Raw genomic sequence first — 17,722 nt, forward strand, 5'->3', positions numbered from 1 at the left:
CATATATAAACATAAACCTAAGACTACAGTTTTGTTGCATATGGTCATTTTAGGGGTTGAGAAGTTGGCAAACAGAGTTGCAGAGAGGCAGCAAAGGTGATAAAGTTTCAGTAGAATACAAACAGTATTACACTGAGTAAAAGTACCAGGTTGTGTTTAACAAAAATACTGCACATAAATCCACAGTGTAAAAAGTTGTTTTCATGTTGTCAGCGTGTGTCAGCTGATGGTAACGTGAAGCAGAGTCATTTTAAACGTGAGAGTTTGAGGACAGATTCAGACTTTTCTCACTCTGCTCTACTTCACATGCAGCCTGCGAAGATGTGGAAAATGTGAAGGCACCAGAAAATGCTGCGCATACGTCTGTAACTTCAGCCTGTGGGAAACATTTCTATTCATGTTTTGGAGCTTTTAACTGAACAAGGTGTGAACTGTGTGTGTGTGTGTGTGTGTGTGTGTGTGTGTGTGTGTGTGTGTGTGTGTGTGTGTGTGTGTGTGTGTGTGTGTGTGTGTAGTTAATGCTTTTTCCTGGGTTCACACACATCTGTTTCTACTCAACTTCCCCCCTAACACACACACACACACACACACACACCTCTCCTCATCTCCTCTTCCCTCATCTCCTTTCCACCCCTACTTGCTCTTGACCTCATCATACCTTATTTCTTTTCCCATTTCCTTTCATGTCCTCTTATATCCTTAACTCCTTTCCTTATCTCCCCCCATTACTGTCCCCTCCTCTTTCCTTCCCACATCAGCCCCCATTACGTCATGTCCTTCCTCATCTCCTCTCTCCTCTTGTTTCCTCCTTTTCTCTCCTCCTGTATCCTCTGTCCTCGCAGATCAGCAACAATGGAGGAAAACAATGTATTGAGGGAACTTATGGGTTGGGGGGGGTTGTACAGTGCATTGTGGGAAGGCTGCGTACGTGTGTGTATGTGGTGGGGGTGGGGGGGGTCATCTTCAATTTTCTGTTTGCTGCCTTTAATTCCAGTTGAAGCTTCGCCTGCTGCAAAGCCATTACCATTGATTTTCTTTTTCTTCAGCCGCTGCAAAATGGGATTGAAGTCACACTGTAGGACCTCGGACTCTTCATCATCTTCCTCCTCCTCTTCATCTGCATCCTCCTCATCCTTTTTGTCTTTCTTCTTTTGGGATTGATCCGACTCTGCACCGACTTTATTTAACATGTCGAAGAGAATCCTTTTTTTACATCTTTCTCCTCCTTCTCTTACCAATCATGTCTTCTCCTCATCCTACTCCTCCTCTTTTTCTCTGTCCTCCTTGACTCCTTTTTCTTCTGAAAACTTCTCGTCCTCATTTATGCCCCTGCCCTCTTGCAGCCTCCCTGGTCATTTGACCTCTTTCCTTTCTCATCTCCTCCCCTCTTGTCTCCTCTTACTGTTTCCTTAGCCACTTTCTTTCCCACATCCATGCTTGTATTTCTCTCCTTTCTCCAGAACTTGTTGCATGTGAACTCTGAACCCCCACCTCCCAACTCCCCGGTTATTTAGTTTAACATGGTGTCCGACCTGATGCTGTGTGTTGCCATGGATACTGTCAAACCCCTGCATCCTTGAGCACTTAACTGGTGGTGGTTTATTATCATAATAACTTGTTTCAAGCGTAACTCTGATGCTTTTTGTCTCTGGTCTGTTCATTCAGATTTGTTGAGGAAACAGGAGGACACAGCGTTTCTCTCTCGCTCTCTCACAAACACACACACACACATACACACACAGTAATTATTATTCCTTTCAATATCAAATAGTTTCCATTCTGCTCCACCCACCCACTCCAACCTTTGACCTTTCCACCCTGCAGCATGTGTGTGTGTGTGTGTGTGTATACACAGAAACACAGAAAGCTCTTGAGGCCAGCGAAGACTTTGTTTCAGGCATCTTTCAAATGTCTCTCTCTCTTCCTCCTCCTCCTCCTCTGTATTGTTGCTGTTCCCTCCATTCCCAGCATGCCTCTGTAATGAGAGCTCTGTAAAGCACCATTAGGAATTAAAATCCTCCAACTAAACCAGAAACACATGTAGAGTCAGACTCTGGAAGCCAGAGAGAACCAGAGCTGCTGATTTTTGTTCATTTATTCGCAGGTTGTATTTTTTTCGTACATTACACTTTTTTCTGAGTCTGGTTCAAACGTGCCAATAAGTTTGTGGGGTATTGATGTGGAATTTTTGTCTTTTCTGTTCGGACTTTGAGAGCATAGCTAGCTCCCTGTGATCGGGAACTGGCTTCACACGCTGGTGAAAACTTCATTTTAAATTGTGAAGTGGATAAAATGAACCAATCTCTGTTGTGTCCTGCTCAGTGGTTGGCAACAGGTGCATAGTCTGACAGAGTGGTGAGAGCTCGACGTAGCAGTGAAGTATGTACATACAAAACATATTGATGGAGGAGAAGAACATCCTCTTCCATACTAGTTTTTAGATGATTTCTGTTACAAACTTAGCACATAATGAAGAGAACGAGGAGGGGGACAAAGTGCACAAACAACAAACAAACGTATTGGCCACAATCTCATTCTTGTGTTTGGTATGTGCTGTTACAGAATGTGATCCAGTGCTTATGTTTCTCTTGGGTAAATGCTGATAGTGACACAGTGAAATAAGCTTTTTCCTACTGAATCTGACTCACTGTGTTTTCTTTGGAGCTCATGGTTCAAACGGTGTGAAACATTTATTTTAGAACATGAAATTATTGATATGATAGGAATGAAAAAATGCCTGGGAAGACGTGACTTTAATGCTCTTCTACAGTGAAGAGGTCTCGCTCGGTTAGATTTTCTGTGACCAAGACAGCTCTGTACGTCTCTTGGGCTTGTTGTTGTGTTGCAGAATGAATTTAGGACCAATCAGATGCCCAGTTGGTGGGTTATTGATCCATTAGAAATTTAAGGGCTGTGCACCAGCTACAACACGTGTCGTATCTGTGTCAGCACAGTTTAGTGGCAGTCAGAGACAAAACACACACTTGTTACACTCAATCGCCTCAGTGTTAATGTTAATCTACTGCATAAACACATATGGACGCCGGTAGTTTTAGCTCCTGATTCTGTTGATTTATTGTTTGGATGTTTTAATCTGGGTTTCAAAACATAACCTGCAGATTAGCGTTAGCCAAATGCTTTAAACGCGTTAGTAAATACAGCCCTGCGTCCATGGTGTCTAAAATGTGTATTTTCAACCTATCTTTGATTGTATATAGTGCAAAAACTGTATATGAAATATTGAAACTCATTTTGAACTTGGTGCCAACAATCTCAGGAAAGTTGGGACAGAGCCAATGTTTAAAACTTTATGTATATGGACAAAGGTTCCACCGTCTCTGAAAGACTACGAATGCTGCAACAACTTCATGGTAAATAAATGAATCTACTCACAACCATGTGCAGTCCATGGTTTTGGATTTGAACAATCAAACCTCCCACAATCCCTCTGTCTGACCTGCTTTCACATGTGAAGATCAGTGGTGGGGACAGGGGGGCTGGAGGGGTGAAAAAGCCATGTTCTGATCCGCTTCTTAAATAGGTTATCAGTAAACCAAGCAGGATTTGATATTGTTTTCACAGGAGCGAGAGGGACCTCAGCGTCGAGGCGTCGCCGTCTTTTAATACGTCGACACAATAAATAAATTAAAGCCATAATGTTCTTTCCTCCTCGCAGCACTATTAATAGTAAGGAGGACGCGCTGCGGATCCAGAAAGGATTAGCATCCGTGTTTGATGTGGTTCCACTCTTTTGCGCCCGAATGCGATTGCTTGTCTTGTTTGTTTGGAGTGAAGGAGGAGGTGGGAGTGATAGGGAAGGCGGCTGGTGTGTGTGTGTGTGTGTGTGTGTGTGTGTGTGTGTGTGTGTGTTTAGCTTTTTTCTTGCATTATTTTCATCTTGTTGCCTTTTGGGGCATCAGAGGAAGACAATGCCAAATTAAAACCGCAGAGACTGCTGGTTCCACGGCTGCTCTCTCGGTTTAGCTCTTTCTTTGTGGGGTTTGTGGAAGGCCCGGCTGGCCTGAGGCTAGAGCTGGGAGAGCAACGAGAGCTGCTGAGGATTTAGAGAGAAAACTCCAGTCAGGTATCAGAAAGACATTTTCTGCTTGCTTCCTGTTTCCAGAGGAAAAAAAAAAATAAAAGCAGGAAATGTGTTTGCCAATGATCAGCCTGACCCCAGTCTGCTGCTGCAGCAGAGCATGCTGGGAGTTCTGCAAACACACTGAGCCACTTCTATGACAAATTCAGTTTTATTTGTAGTCATATTTGTACCGGTTGAAGTGAAACCTCCACCCCCTCCTCCTCCTGTGTGGGGGAGAAGTGTGGAGCAGATTACCTCCACAGAGGCAGAAAAGAGGAACAAGTGTGTTGGACAAAAGCAAACGTCCAAACACTGAGCGCTCGGCGGGAGCTTCTATTCAGGCTGTGAAGAGCCCCCAAGTCACCTCCTCCTCCTGCCTCCACCTCCTCACAAGCAGCTTGACCTCTGCCTCACTCTGTCTGGACCCACCCTCTCTCCCACCCCTCCCTCACCTCCTTCTCTGTCCCAGCAGTGTTGTACTTTCTGCTACTCTGTGTGGTGATGCACTGTGGGCTTCTGTCGGCTTCTCTGGGTTTTTCTCACAAGGAAATGTTTTCAGGAAACCCCCCCCCCAGCAGGACCCCACTCCGCACCCCCACCTTTCACTGTAATGTCCAAAAGGATCCAACTTGTTTGTGTTGACAGGTGAGGTGTGATGGTATAAATTAGTGACTTCATGCACGATAGGTTTGCTTTACTGTCAGCAGCCACAACAATACGCTGCAGAAAGTTTGACAGAAGTAAATTATAAACAGTTTAATAGTTAACATGCTAATAAAATCAGCAAAATTAGTAAAGTAGTACTTTCATTGCTCTAGCTACTCAGATCATCGTCAGTTCAGTCAGGACCCTTACGTCAAGAACCATTTGTTGTGGTGACACTTAAACAAATATGCAGTTCCAGCCATCAACTTGTCCATCGTCTTTAAATCACTTTGAATGTCATTAAACTTTTAAAAATTGTCATACAAATATGGCTTTATTGTATTAAAAAAAATTTAATTGCTATTTAACTAAATGCAAAATCAGAAGGTGACATCTGTAGACATTTGCACCGTGTATGTAACCTCACCCTTTCTCAGAGAATGCAGGTTACACTGGTAATAGGGGACATGCACTGCAGTGCTGCAGATACTGTAAATACAAATACAAATATACATGCAGCAGATTAGAAAAGTAAAACATGGAGGCGTGTCTCTGTGTGTCATGATCTGCACATTCATACTTTCACTGTCTGCTGACTTTGGTCCTGTACATGTTGTAAACAGCTGATTAGAAACCTGGTTAAAGGTCTCCAAAAGGAAGCAGGCTTCTCTTCCCATCCCGTGGCTGCACACACCACAAACACCTTTCAGCTGTTTTAATGTTAATTAACTAACTGCCTCCTAACTGTGGTCCAGTGGTGTTTATTAATAGTGAAATCACCGTACCATAGTCCATAATACTGTGTGTGTGCGTGTGTGTGAGGGAGGCCTTGATCCTCCTCCTCCTCCTGCTCACGTTGAGGCACATGGTTTCCAGTGTGTGAACTGATCGATGTGCTGATTGTGAGCTGTAGGGCTCCTCGAGCCCCCACTGTTAAAACTGTAAGCCTCTTAAAGAATCTATAATTTGCATTTTCAAAAACATTTTATGAGCAGTTTTATTAACATCAGGTTCTAAATGTTGTGTCATTGTCTGCTCCACCAGGAATCATTTTTCTTACTCACAGACCAGCAGAAGTAGAATTTATTAAACAGTGAAGCATAAAACTGGGATTGGCTAAAAAATAAACAGTAAGTGGGAGATTTAATTGCAGTATTTAGAATCCGGGTGATAAAAGGCCTTATAATCTCAGTGGCAGCTACATGGCTTCCCACTGACAATGAATGGGAAGCTGTTGGAGTTGTAGGTGTCAGTGCCCTGTTAGCATTGGCTCTCAGACCTGGGACCTGAGTCTGCAGTTAGATCCTGGATGTTCGGGTGCAGTGGAAGAACCAGCAGCCCTGACTTAGTGTTTGTGGGACAGAAATACTCATGTGCTCTCTCTCTCTCTCTGTCTCTCTCTTTCTTTTTGCTGCAGTTTGGTGTAATTCATACAAGTGAGGGATGGACAAACTTTACACACAAACACACATGCACGTAAAATACACACTCATACAGACACACAGCGCTGTGATTAATGGCAGCAGAGTCAATAGCAGATTATGGTGAAATCACTACAGATAAAGTGGTGTGTGTGTGTGTGTGAGCGTGCGTGCGTGTGTGTGTGTGTGTGTTATCTGAGCCAGACATCCGTTGCTTGCTTGACCAGAGAGAGAGAGAAAAGGGGTGAGAAGAGGGAGAGAATGAGGGGAGGAACGTGAAGAAGAAAGAGAGATAGAAAATAGTGATAAAGTTTCCAAAACACAGAACGCAGCTAATCCCTTCATCCTCGTCATCTTCCTCTCTTCTTTTTATCCTTCCTTTCTCTCTTTAGAAATAAAAAAGTAATGGAATATGTGTCATTTGATTGGATGATGGTGATCTGGACTCTGATTGGACATTTTTTGTGATATTTAAAAGTGTTCAATCTCAGCAGCTCTGAGAGTGATCAATAATTTATCAGTATTGATCAACCCACAGGAGAAGAAGAGAGGAAGCAGGGGAGAAAGGAAAGAGAAAAACAGAAAGCAGGGAGGAGGGAGGAAAAAAGGCAGAAAGAAACAATGCAGCAAGGAACACTGGAGGAGGGAAATGTGATGGTGGAGGGATAAAGAAAGGATGCGTAAGTGAAGGAAGAAAAGTAGGAAGGAAGGGTGTTAGGGCGTAAGAGAGGAAGGGTGCAATGAGGAAAGGAATTAAGGGAGAGACAATGGATGAAAGAAGAAGGTAGTAAGGGGCAAAAGAGGCAAAGAAAGGACAAGAGTTGAGGAAGGATGCAACTTAAGTGTAGAGAATGGAAGAGACGGTGTGAGGTAAAAAGGAGCAATTCGAAGAGTGAGGATGCATGGGAGGAAGGAAGGAAGCAACACAAGGAAGTGAGGGAAACAAATTATTATAAAAACAGAAACATCTTCAGTTTGTGATATTGACTGTGTGTGTGTGTGTGTGGTCCATTACAGAGCTATAATTATGTAAAGTGAGGCAGAGCAATGATCAATACAGCAATTCATCAGTCTGACCCCGGCCACGTTACCACACATACATTTTTAGCTTTTCGTTGATTTAGTGTCACGCAACAGAAATAACACAACAAAAACTGACAATATTTTATGATTTTACTTTATGTATGTGATAACATAATATCACAAACTGTATTTTACTTCTTAAGGAGGGTCTGATCAGGGAGTTCATTAGTATCATCATTTACAGTTACAGACTTCCATAGTTTGAGGGTTTTTACATTAGAGGTCAAAATGAGAACATTTATCGTCCGGCTCGTTGTTTTTTATCAACAGGAACAGAGTAGAGCATCTTTCACATTTAGGATGTTTGAAGAGAGAAATAAAAGGCTAATCAATGCCTTCTTTGAAAATGTATGCTGCTGTTTCATCCTGTTTGCAGCTTTGCCTGATGATAATCACCAAGCAGAGGTCAGAGGTCAAACATATTTATATACCAGTCAACTGGCTGATTTCCAGTTCAAATCACTAGAGAATCCGAGGATGTGCAGACTTTACAGACCCTGACTGATTAGTTGCAGATTTAAACAGGTTTGGAAGGTTCCTGGAAGGTTTTTGTAGGGTTTCAGAGGTCTTGTTGTGAGTGTGTGTGTGTGTGTGTGCGCGTGTTAGTGTGTCTGTTACTGGTGATGGCGTCGGGCCTCTTTTGTTCTGGCAGAAGGTGGCAAATGGCAGCCGCTCAAAGAAAACAGACAGAAGCTTCAAAATGGTTGCCAATGCTTTAAGATGGCTGCCAGGCTGGAGAGAGAGAGAGGGCAACCACACACACACACACATACACACAGAGTGGCCGGGCCGTGGGGTAAGTGTCAGCATGTGTGACAGAACATGTTAAAAGTGTGTTTGTGTTTTGGACTATGCATGTGTGTGTGTTTGCGTGTCTGTGTTGCAGTTGGCAGTGGCTCCTTGGCAGCGGCGGCTGGTTGGGTGTCCAACAATGGAGTCGGCTAACGGGATTCTCTCTCTCTCGCTCTCTCTCTCTCTCTCGATCTCTCTGTTTTAAGCCTAGTCTGAGAGGAGAGACATAAACGATCACAGGGAGAAGGAGATTGGCTACACTTTTTAAATGTTGGCATCTCGCAGACACAAAGCCTCGTCTGTTTGTGCCATTTTATTTTATGATTAATGAACACAAACGCACGAAAACACACATATCTAGTGTCAGCCAACGCACACGCGTGTTGTTTTGTTTTTGCGTGTGCTGTGTAGAAATGAAAGGGCTTCCATAAAATGTCGGCCGGTGGTCGATGTCAAAATGGAGGCCATAGGGTGAAATTCAAAAATCATTTTGACGCGTAGAAATAAAAGGTTTTGTGTGTCTGTTGTTATTCAGCAGAATAGAGCTTTTATTGTGGCGAGGTGTGAAAAGAACAGTGTGTGTGTGTGTGTGTGTGTGTGTGTGCACGCTTGGCTGATGGACCTAGCCTTGCAGCCATGCCAAGGTTCACGATGCCAAGTCGGGGTCTTGATCCTCCAGCGCTGCCTGGAAACAAAAAACAAACGCACCCTCCTCCTCCTGCTGCTGCTGCTCTGACGGAAGCGTCTTCAGCGTTTAAGCCATGATTTCATATTTAGCTTCATGAATGTTTGATCCAACGTTTCTGACAGTTTAGACACTGTGTGTGTTCAGTGAACAGGCAGCAGGTTTCAACAGGAGGTGTTTATGAGGAAGTGAACTATGGAAATGTATTGATAAAGCTTCAATATTCCAACATCTGTCCTCAAATTGAAATGCTAAAACTATGACAGTTATTAATCCTAAAGGGAAAGAAAAAAGAAACTGAGTTGTACCAAAGATGGAGGTGAACAGTATGACACAGCTGATGATGCTTTGTGCAAATAATAACAGGAGGAATAAGCTAAGTTAATAAGTTTATTTTTCTGGACACAGCTATCAGTAATATGAGCTAATAATATCATCATTAGTTTTATTAAAGACAAATAAAAAAATTAATAGGACAGTGAACAGCAACAACACAACTACAATCACCAACGATTGATTAACATGCAGTGTTTACAATATGAATAATGGAAAAAACACAAAGTAAACACCTGAGTAGCTGCAGCATTTGTCAAGACACGAGTTATTTTGATAGGAACAAAGAGGAAATCCACAATTTGCTAATTTGCTCACGTGAATCTAAAAATTTAATTCTAATTTGTGTCGTTAAAACTATTTTTTATTTTTTTTTTTTACATTTAATATTAAATACAGTTGTGTTACTTAACTACTGACACTAATGAGCTGTGATAACAGAAAGTAATTGGTGCACAAACGATAAAATAAAATCTGAGACACATCAGGCTCTGATCCATCAGGTGAACACACCTGCTTCCTTACACTCACTGAAATGTATTCATATTAATATTTTGGCCTTTCTAAGATGCATTCAGTCCTTTACAATGGGTTTGTGTTTAAAGCTTGACTGAACCCACAGTAATAAATGAGTGTGTTACAGCAGCAACAGGGATGATGCAGCCTGAATACAGTACACATTTATTCATATTCCATCACTTTAAAGTGTGCACACACTGAAATATGATGGTTCCAACTGCTTCCCCCGATAATTTTGTAGAAAATAGAACAAATTCGTAACTTGACTCAACTGGTTCAGTAAAAGACTTTTTTTTTTTTTTTAAAGCTCTACAAATGTCCTAAATTCTAAAAGTTATTTATGATGATATATTTTAAAAGAAACTATTGCAACACTTTAAAAATCAAATATTCTTATAGAAACTAAAAAACAAAACGATGACATTTAAATGTGCAGGTGTTATTCACACACATACAGAATGTAGAAACATTACAGACGTAATGTTTCATCTCAGAACCACTAATGTATCTGAGACCTTTTAAAAAGTTGTATTAACAGCAGTAGAAGTACACGTGCTCAGTGTACACACACATGCAAAAGCTGATTGCTGCAAACTACAGGAACCTCAGTATCTATGTGTGCAAATATAAAAGTGCAAGTGCAATCCTGTGGTTTGGATATTGCTGGTGGGTGGGGTTTGTGTGTTTGTGTGTGTGTAGTAGAATATGGATAAACATAATTTATTCTCTGTGTGAGATGAAGGAGAGGCAGACGCAGCTGATTTGTGGCCTTTATAAAAATGAATTCATACAACTCCTCATTTCATTAAAAGCTAAATCAACGCCAATCGATACCAAGGTTGAGGGTGTGTTTGTTTGGTTTTTTTTATATTGTTCATTGCTGGGCAAGCAGGCGGGTGGGGAAACTGTGCATGTTTCCACTTTTAATTAAACGGATCCTTCCAGTAAAAACATCTCGTCTTCATACAGTAGTGTGTGAAGCTCTGATGCAGTTTGTAACACCCCCCATCTCTCGCTCGCTCTCGCTCTCATTGTGTCTCTGTGTATTTGGCATGTCTCTCGCCCCAGTTAACGGTCAGCATCTCGCAGCCAAACAGGGAGGGAACAAGAAAAAGATCTTGGCCGCCGAAACTGTTCACTGTTTCTTTTCTTTTCTCGCTGCTGTCACTCTGCCAAGACACGACAACACAATCCCAGTCTGACTCGACCAGAAAGACGTGTTGGTGTGGGGAGGGGGTGGGGGGGCCGATGTGTAAAAATGTAAAAATAAGCATCCGTGAGTTTTCTCCTGGATCATTTTCTTTGGGACAGAGTCACTGACAAAAGTACTGTGCTTAAGTGTTTTTCAGGTACTTTATGTAGTATGTGCTAATGTTTTACATTTTGAAACTTTACAGAGTAATGTATTTGTACTTTTTGTTTTAGAGCTGTGGTTACTTTACACAAATCACAACCTCGTACACACTATTGTTAAACTGACAAAGAGCTGGAGGTAAAAACACATCTAACCGTTTCAGACAGAGAGGTTCAGGTACATTGCTGCTATTTTGACCCTTGAACTTCTTTTTACAAAGCTGCTGGCATCCGAGTCATAAACACACGATGTCCATGATGTAAAACACAAATGGTAAAGGTACTGGTTCTGCTCGTTCTGCACATTTGCCACATGATTCCGACTCGTGCAAAAGTTGTTGAGCATCGTGTACAACACGTTTTATGGTCCCGGATGCAGATTTGTTCATGTGATAAAAATATTGGCATTTATGTAGTGTAACTAACTGTACTGCAAGAACACAAGTCAGGGTACATTTCATGATTGCATGAATTAGGATGTGTTGACTGTGGACATACATTTAGACTCTGAGATACTTCAGACACAACCTTCAGCCTTAACCACCGACCTGTTGTCACGTAAAATTAACTGCGTTCTGAACTCAGGTGTTGGTCTGTGGTGTGACGGTTCTTAACTTTTTTAGCTGCTTCTGTTAAAAAGAATTTGGAGCTTTGTTTATTCCAAAAGTATGTTGGACATTGTGTTTCCTACAGAAACACAATCAGATGCAGTTTGGTTGAATAGAAACTTCATTTTTTTGAGACAGCATTGGATACTAAGCAGAGAAGCATCCTCTCAGATTTGGACCTTTTAGACAAAACCGTGTGGTGGCAGATTGAACAAGGGCTGTGGACAGTGAGCTGGGAATAATTCTCCTCTCTGTGTCTGCCTTTCTGAGAATCATCCAGTGGCTCCCACCCTCTTCCCTCCCTGCCTTCCCCTCTCCCTTCTTCCTAGAAAAGCGGCAGTTCGTGTCAGAGAGTTAGAGAGAGAGGGCTGGGTGAGCGACCTCCAGGGCCACAGAGTTTGACTTTCCCACAGAGAGAGAGAGAGAGAGAGAGAGAGAGAGACCTCTGCCTCCGCCTCCCTCCCTCTACTCTCTCTCTCTTGCTTTCTTCTTGGTCTCATTATTTTGTTCTAAGTGCTGTAACGTGTTTGTGTGTTTGCACTGTGCACGAGGGAGATGACAGCAGAGGTACAACAACTACTGAACTGATGCAGACAAACGCGTTTATTGACAAACATGTTTTTATCGCCACGTTCACATTGTTTCAGTCCTTAGATAAAGTCCAAGGGAGCTGTAGGAAAAAAATCAGGCAACATCACTGCTGTTAAGTGTGTGGCTTTTTTCTTCTGTAGCCTGTGACAGAGACAATAAATACATAAAAATCCCTGAAAATAAGAGCTTTGGCATTCCATAAGCAGGCTTTTATTTTGAAGGGTTTGAAATGGCAACAAATGGAGAAAAGGAAGGAAGAGAGAGAGAGAGAGAGTCAAACAAAGATTGGTTAATTGAGTTTTTCACAATAAGAGCTTTTGGGCCATTTGGAACAGTCACTTTTATTTTGAAGCTTGTTACGTATAAAAATATATTATAGTTTGGTGATGAAGAGAGACACACAATAAAAAGGAAGAAGAAGGAAAACAGGATGATGAAGAAGAGATGGAGGAATGCATTTTAATGAAAGCATTGGAAACTTTTTTTAAGCCTCTGACTTGGACAAAGACAATAAAAAACAGTGACTTTTGTAAAAGGGACTTTTTTGAACTTCACAATAAAAAAAGGAGGAAACTAAACAGAGAAGAAAAAAGCTACAAGATCATTAGCATTAAAAGCATAAAAAAAATAAAAGCATGAATACAACAAGTTTTATGTAAAGTCTTTTACTTTGGAGCCTGTGTAGAAAAAAAGAAAAAAGCAGAGGAGGGAAAAAATCGGGGGGAAATCAAGGTGAAGCTTTTCAGTTATCAACACTTTTCGAAATAAAACCAAAGACTGCAGCAACTTTTTAAACTCGGACTTTAGCTGTGACAACGAGAGACAGTGACGTTCACTCCCACTTTGTGTTTAATGGTTTCACTGGTTTGTGGCTCTGTCTCGGTGTATACAGAGAGCTTTTATTTTGCCGTCTGTTTTGTAATGCGACCCCCCCCCCCAAACACTCACACTCACACACACACACACATAGCCAACCTTCTCCTCCCTTATCCCTCTCCGTTCTGTTGGGGTGTGGATGCAGACGGTCCGGTCTGCTCCCACGCCTTATTAGCATATTTAATTAACATGGGTAAAGGAGGGGGCCGATGGCTGAATGAAGGGGTGGTGGGGTGATGGGGGGCACTGTGTGAAAGCAGCACCCTTTACCCCCGCCCCTCCCCCCCCCTCCTGGTTGCCATGGTTTCAGCCTGATGCTCTTTGTTTTAAGCTGCTGAAGCAAACAGACACAGTGAACAGCATGCAAAGCAAGGCTGATAAATGCTGCATTTGTGTGTGTGTGTGTTAGTGGGTGTGCGTGGGGGGGTTTCAGTTAAAATTCAACTCAACAATTAAACTCATCACGTCTGGGTATTGAAGTCCATAACATTTATTAATCATTTATAATTACCAGAAAACGTATATAAGTTGATCTTTCTTCCAGACGTGATGCTGTCTCACAGGAATTTCAGTTTTACAGGAGAGAAAAGTAACTGTAAACACAAGAAAATGCAAAAAATGTAATCACAAAGGTCTTGTGATGATCTGTTGTTATTATAATGACTTATTATGTAAATATGTTTGTTTAAATATCTGTATGTGTTTGAGTATAAGGGACCCACTTAAAAGAAGTTGCTGCATCTCAAGGTTTTTCTTAAATACAAATTGATTAACTTCTTCTGTACAACAAATCGAACAAGATGATTAACCAAAAAAACAAAAACAAACAGTGTAAATCTGCTTTAAAAAGGATTTTCCAGAGTCTGTCATTCACACAAACCTGCTGCTGTCAAAAGTCAAAACACCTGAACTGGAAAAAGTGATTAAAGTGAACAGATTGATCCTGAAATGAAGACCACATCACGTCTTTCAGCCAAAAAAGCTGCTGTGCTTTTTGAAGCCTTTTCTCCTCACATGTTATTCTGCAACGAACATCGAGTCTGTGGTCCTTATTTTGCTCGTACATTTCCCCTATGCAAACAGCACGTCTCCTTACGTCATCTTTAATGAAGTTATGATGTTTAACACATATGTTTTTATGGCTGCACTGTTGCATCAGGTGGGAAAGCTCTGGCTGATTTGTGCCTCATTCACCATAATGGTTACGCTCAGAGCTCAGCTGCAAAACCTGCAGCCATGTCCCTTCATGTACAGTTGGATTATTAAATTTGATCATAATTAAAAAGTTTTCTGAACCCGGTTCGACTCCATCCGTCTCAGTCGGGTCCTGAGTCATGGCCCCGGCGGTCGGCTCCAGGGGGAGGATGGGTAATATTTCTTCCACTCCCCGCCTGTTTTATCTGCAGCGCGGCCGATCGATGCTCCTGAAGACGCTAAATCATTTGCAGGAGCGGACCTGCATCAGAGCAGAGTGCATGCTGGGAAAACAGAGGCAGAGACAGGCTGCGTTCACAAGCAGAGCCACAGTTCTGTGTTAGAGGATGTTACACGTGTTGGTATCAACCTCTGAGCTGACAGAGATGAGCACAGTTACAAATTCATCGTCTCTAGCAGTCGACCCAGTTGCAGATGTTCATGTTTAAGCTGTTGCTAGCTGTGTTGCTGCAGCAGGTAGCATCTGTCTGCTGTGCGCGTGAGGCCCAAGAAGTACTAAGATCAGTACACACACAGAGTAGTAGTACTGTAGTAGATTTGTGTCATTGAGTTTTTACAGCCTGTTTCAGTGGTAGCGGGTTTGAGTTTCTCTGTGAACAACAAAAACTCCCTGTGGTCAGTGAATATCCGTCCAATCAGGAAAAGATACACAGCAGAGAAGCATGTTGTGTTTTTGTGTGTCTTCTGTGTTTTTATGACATCATTGATGCGGTTGTATTACTCATCCCAATCCTTGTTTATCTGTTGTTTCCCTCCAGAGGGCGGCCAATCAGAGAGCCCGAGTCAGGCCAGCGAATCAGATATCAAGGAGCAGCCAGAGAACGGTGAGAGCTGCTCACACACACACTGTACACTGTAGTAGCAATAACTGCAGAAGAATCATATCAGTAACACCAGAACTGATAGTAGTACTGCAGTTCCAATATAAGCCATAAAACACATTAAGTACTTCAAAATTACACAGTACTGGAATAAACGTACTTAGTTACTTTACACAACTGATTGTTTCTGTCTCTCCTACAAACACACACACACACACACACACTCAAACTATCTGGTGGTCAGACAGAGAGAGGCGGTGGTCTTGCTGTACTTGGGAGGACACTTTGACTACTTCTGACCTTGACCCTGTTGTGCAGCTACTTGCCTGCAGACACACACACACACACACACACACACACACACACACACACACAGCTGTTAGAGATTATTCTGGTTGGAAAGAAGCTTCTGTACTTCCTCACTCATATTACTGACAGTATTAATACTCATACTGATTTACCTCCACAGGTCATATTTCTCCTAGTAGTACTGCTGTTGTCCTTACAACTGATACTGGCACTAGTCTGACTATTACAGCTACAGTACTTCTGGTACTGCTGCTACTAGATTTAATACTTCCTGGCAGTAACACAACAGCAACCTTTGCTGTCTATCTACAGTACAAGTGCTACTGTTACATACAGTATTTCTACTATAAAAATGTTACTTCTGTTGGTGCTTACAGTACTACTGTTGCTACTAGTATTTCTACTAATTCACTGATGCTGTTACGGTTACAGCTGATAGAGATGCTACTCTTGCAACTGCAGCCACGAGTTATTATAAACACAACCGTTAGCAGCTGCACAAAAAATTGTATCTATAGTAACAATATGTGCAGTACGTGTTGATATACTGTAATAGTGAAAATAACATCATTATCATTAGTAACAGAAGTACTACAACAATTACTGCTGCTACTACTATTTTTAATGCTTCTCATAGGCTTTTCTGCTATTGGTGCTAGTGATTGTACTGTATTGCTCTTGTGCTTCTGCCAGCACTGCTACTGGAACTGATATCACTATTACCAACACCTACACTGAAGTATTACTGATAATACTACTATTAACCCCAATACTGCTACTACTGATAATGATGGTAACAACACTTCATACTACTTGTACTTTTACTACTGTTACTACTAATCCTACTGCTGGTGTTGCTCCAATCTGCTACTGTACGTGTTAGCTTCATTGCTGCAAATACTACTACTCTGTCTACTTATACTTTAACTATTAGTGCTACAGTAGTAACACTCTGCGTTTCATAAGTGTTAATACTGGCACCACTGCTCCAGCTGCTGATACTACAGTTACTCTGACATTTACTGTGTTCTGCAGTAACAGTATGGTCCGTCTCTCTGTTTCTCTCTCAGGTCACCTGGGTTTTCAGGACAGCTTTGTGACACCCGGAGTCTTTACGGTGGCCGAGCTCGTACGAGTCTCTCAGAGTAAGTTTCTCCTCTCGTCCTCTTCTCTGCCTCTATTCTTCCTCTATGTCTCTCAGTACTAGAGGACGAGAGCAGTCGAGCTGTGATTGGATTGCAAATCTGTCATCGATAGCTGATCTAATGTAATTCCTGCAGACCAAATCAGATGCTGCTCAGCTTAATGAACACACACACACACACAGATCTATGAGGAATGTTCTGACTTTACATTGAAAAGCATCCAATTTAATGACCGATCACCCCACAATTTATTCACAATAGAACATAAACAATGTGTCAGATGTTGAAGCTGAGAATTTTTACGATTTCATGGAAAATATTAGCTCATTTTTATTTGGCAACAACACACAAAGTTGGAACAGGGTGATATTTATCATTGTGTAGCTTCCCCTCTTCTTTTGACAACTGTCTGTAAACATCTGGGAAGTGAGGAGACCAGTAGCTGGAGTTTAGCAGAGGAATGTTGTCCCATTCTTGTCTGATTTAGGATTCTAGCTGCTCAACAGTCCTGGGCCTTTTTATATTATTATATTATTATTTATATTATTAAATTATATTATTTATTTTATGATGAGCCATATGTTTTCTATTGGTGAAAGGTCTGGGTAGTAGACAGACCGGTTCAGCACCCGGACTCTTCTCTTGCGAACTAATGCTGTTGTGATGTTGCTCTAAAACCTCTGTCCTTTTTAGTATTGATGGAGCCTTTGCAGATGTGGAAGCTGCCCACACCATAAGCACTAATGTATCCACATACCATCAGAGATGCAGGCTTTAGAACTGTCCACTGATAACAAGCTGGATGGTCCCTCTCCTCTTTAGTCCACAGGACACGGCGTCCACAGTTTCCTTAAAGAATTCCAAATTTTCATTGCTCTGACCACAGAACAATTTTCCGTTTTGCCTCAGACCATTTTAAATTGGCTTTGGCCCAGAGATCACGGTGGTGTTTCTGGATCATGTTCACATTTGGCTTCTTCTTTGCATGATACAGCTTTAACTTATTTGTGGGTGATTTCTGGAAGTGTTCCTGAGCCCATGCAGTGATGTCCAGTAGAGAATCATTCCTGTTTTTAATGCAGTGCTGCCTGAGGACTCAAAGATCACATGCATCCAGTTTTCACCTTCGTTCTTGTCCCTTGCTCACAGAGATTCCTCCTGATTCTCTGAATCTTTTGATGATATTATATACTGTAGATTTACATTGAGAAACATTTTTCTGAAATTGTTCCACAATTTATAGAT

The 17,722-nt window shown here is 41.8% G+C and overlaps 1 protein-coding gene across 10 annotated transcripts in view; it reads left to right on the forward strand.

The window, feature by feature from the left end:
- Positions 1 to 17,722, forward strand: part of nfia (nuclear factor I/A) — a 172,757-nt gene that overhangs the window by 117,495 nt on the left and 37,540 nt on the right. For all 10 annotated transcript variants that reach the window (XM_067512256.1, XM_067512261.1, XM_067512263.1 and 7 more), the window contains exons 3-4: positions 14,961 to 15,026; positions 16,403 to 16,477. In XM_067512256.1, coding sequence (XP_067368357.1) covers positions 14,961 to 15,026; positions 16,403 to 16,477 — 141 coding nt within the window. The remainder of the gene's footprint in view (positions 1 to 14,960; positions 15,027 to 16,402; positions 16,478 to 17,722) is intronic.

Source organism: Channa argus, chromosome 8, assembly GCF_033026475.1.
Source record: "Channa argus isolate prfri chromosome 8, Channa argus male v1.0, whole genome shotgun sequence".
Lineage (NCBI taxonomy): Eukaryota > Metazoa > Chordata > Actinopteri > Anabantiformes > Channidae > Channa > Channa argus.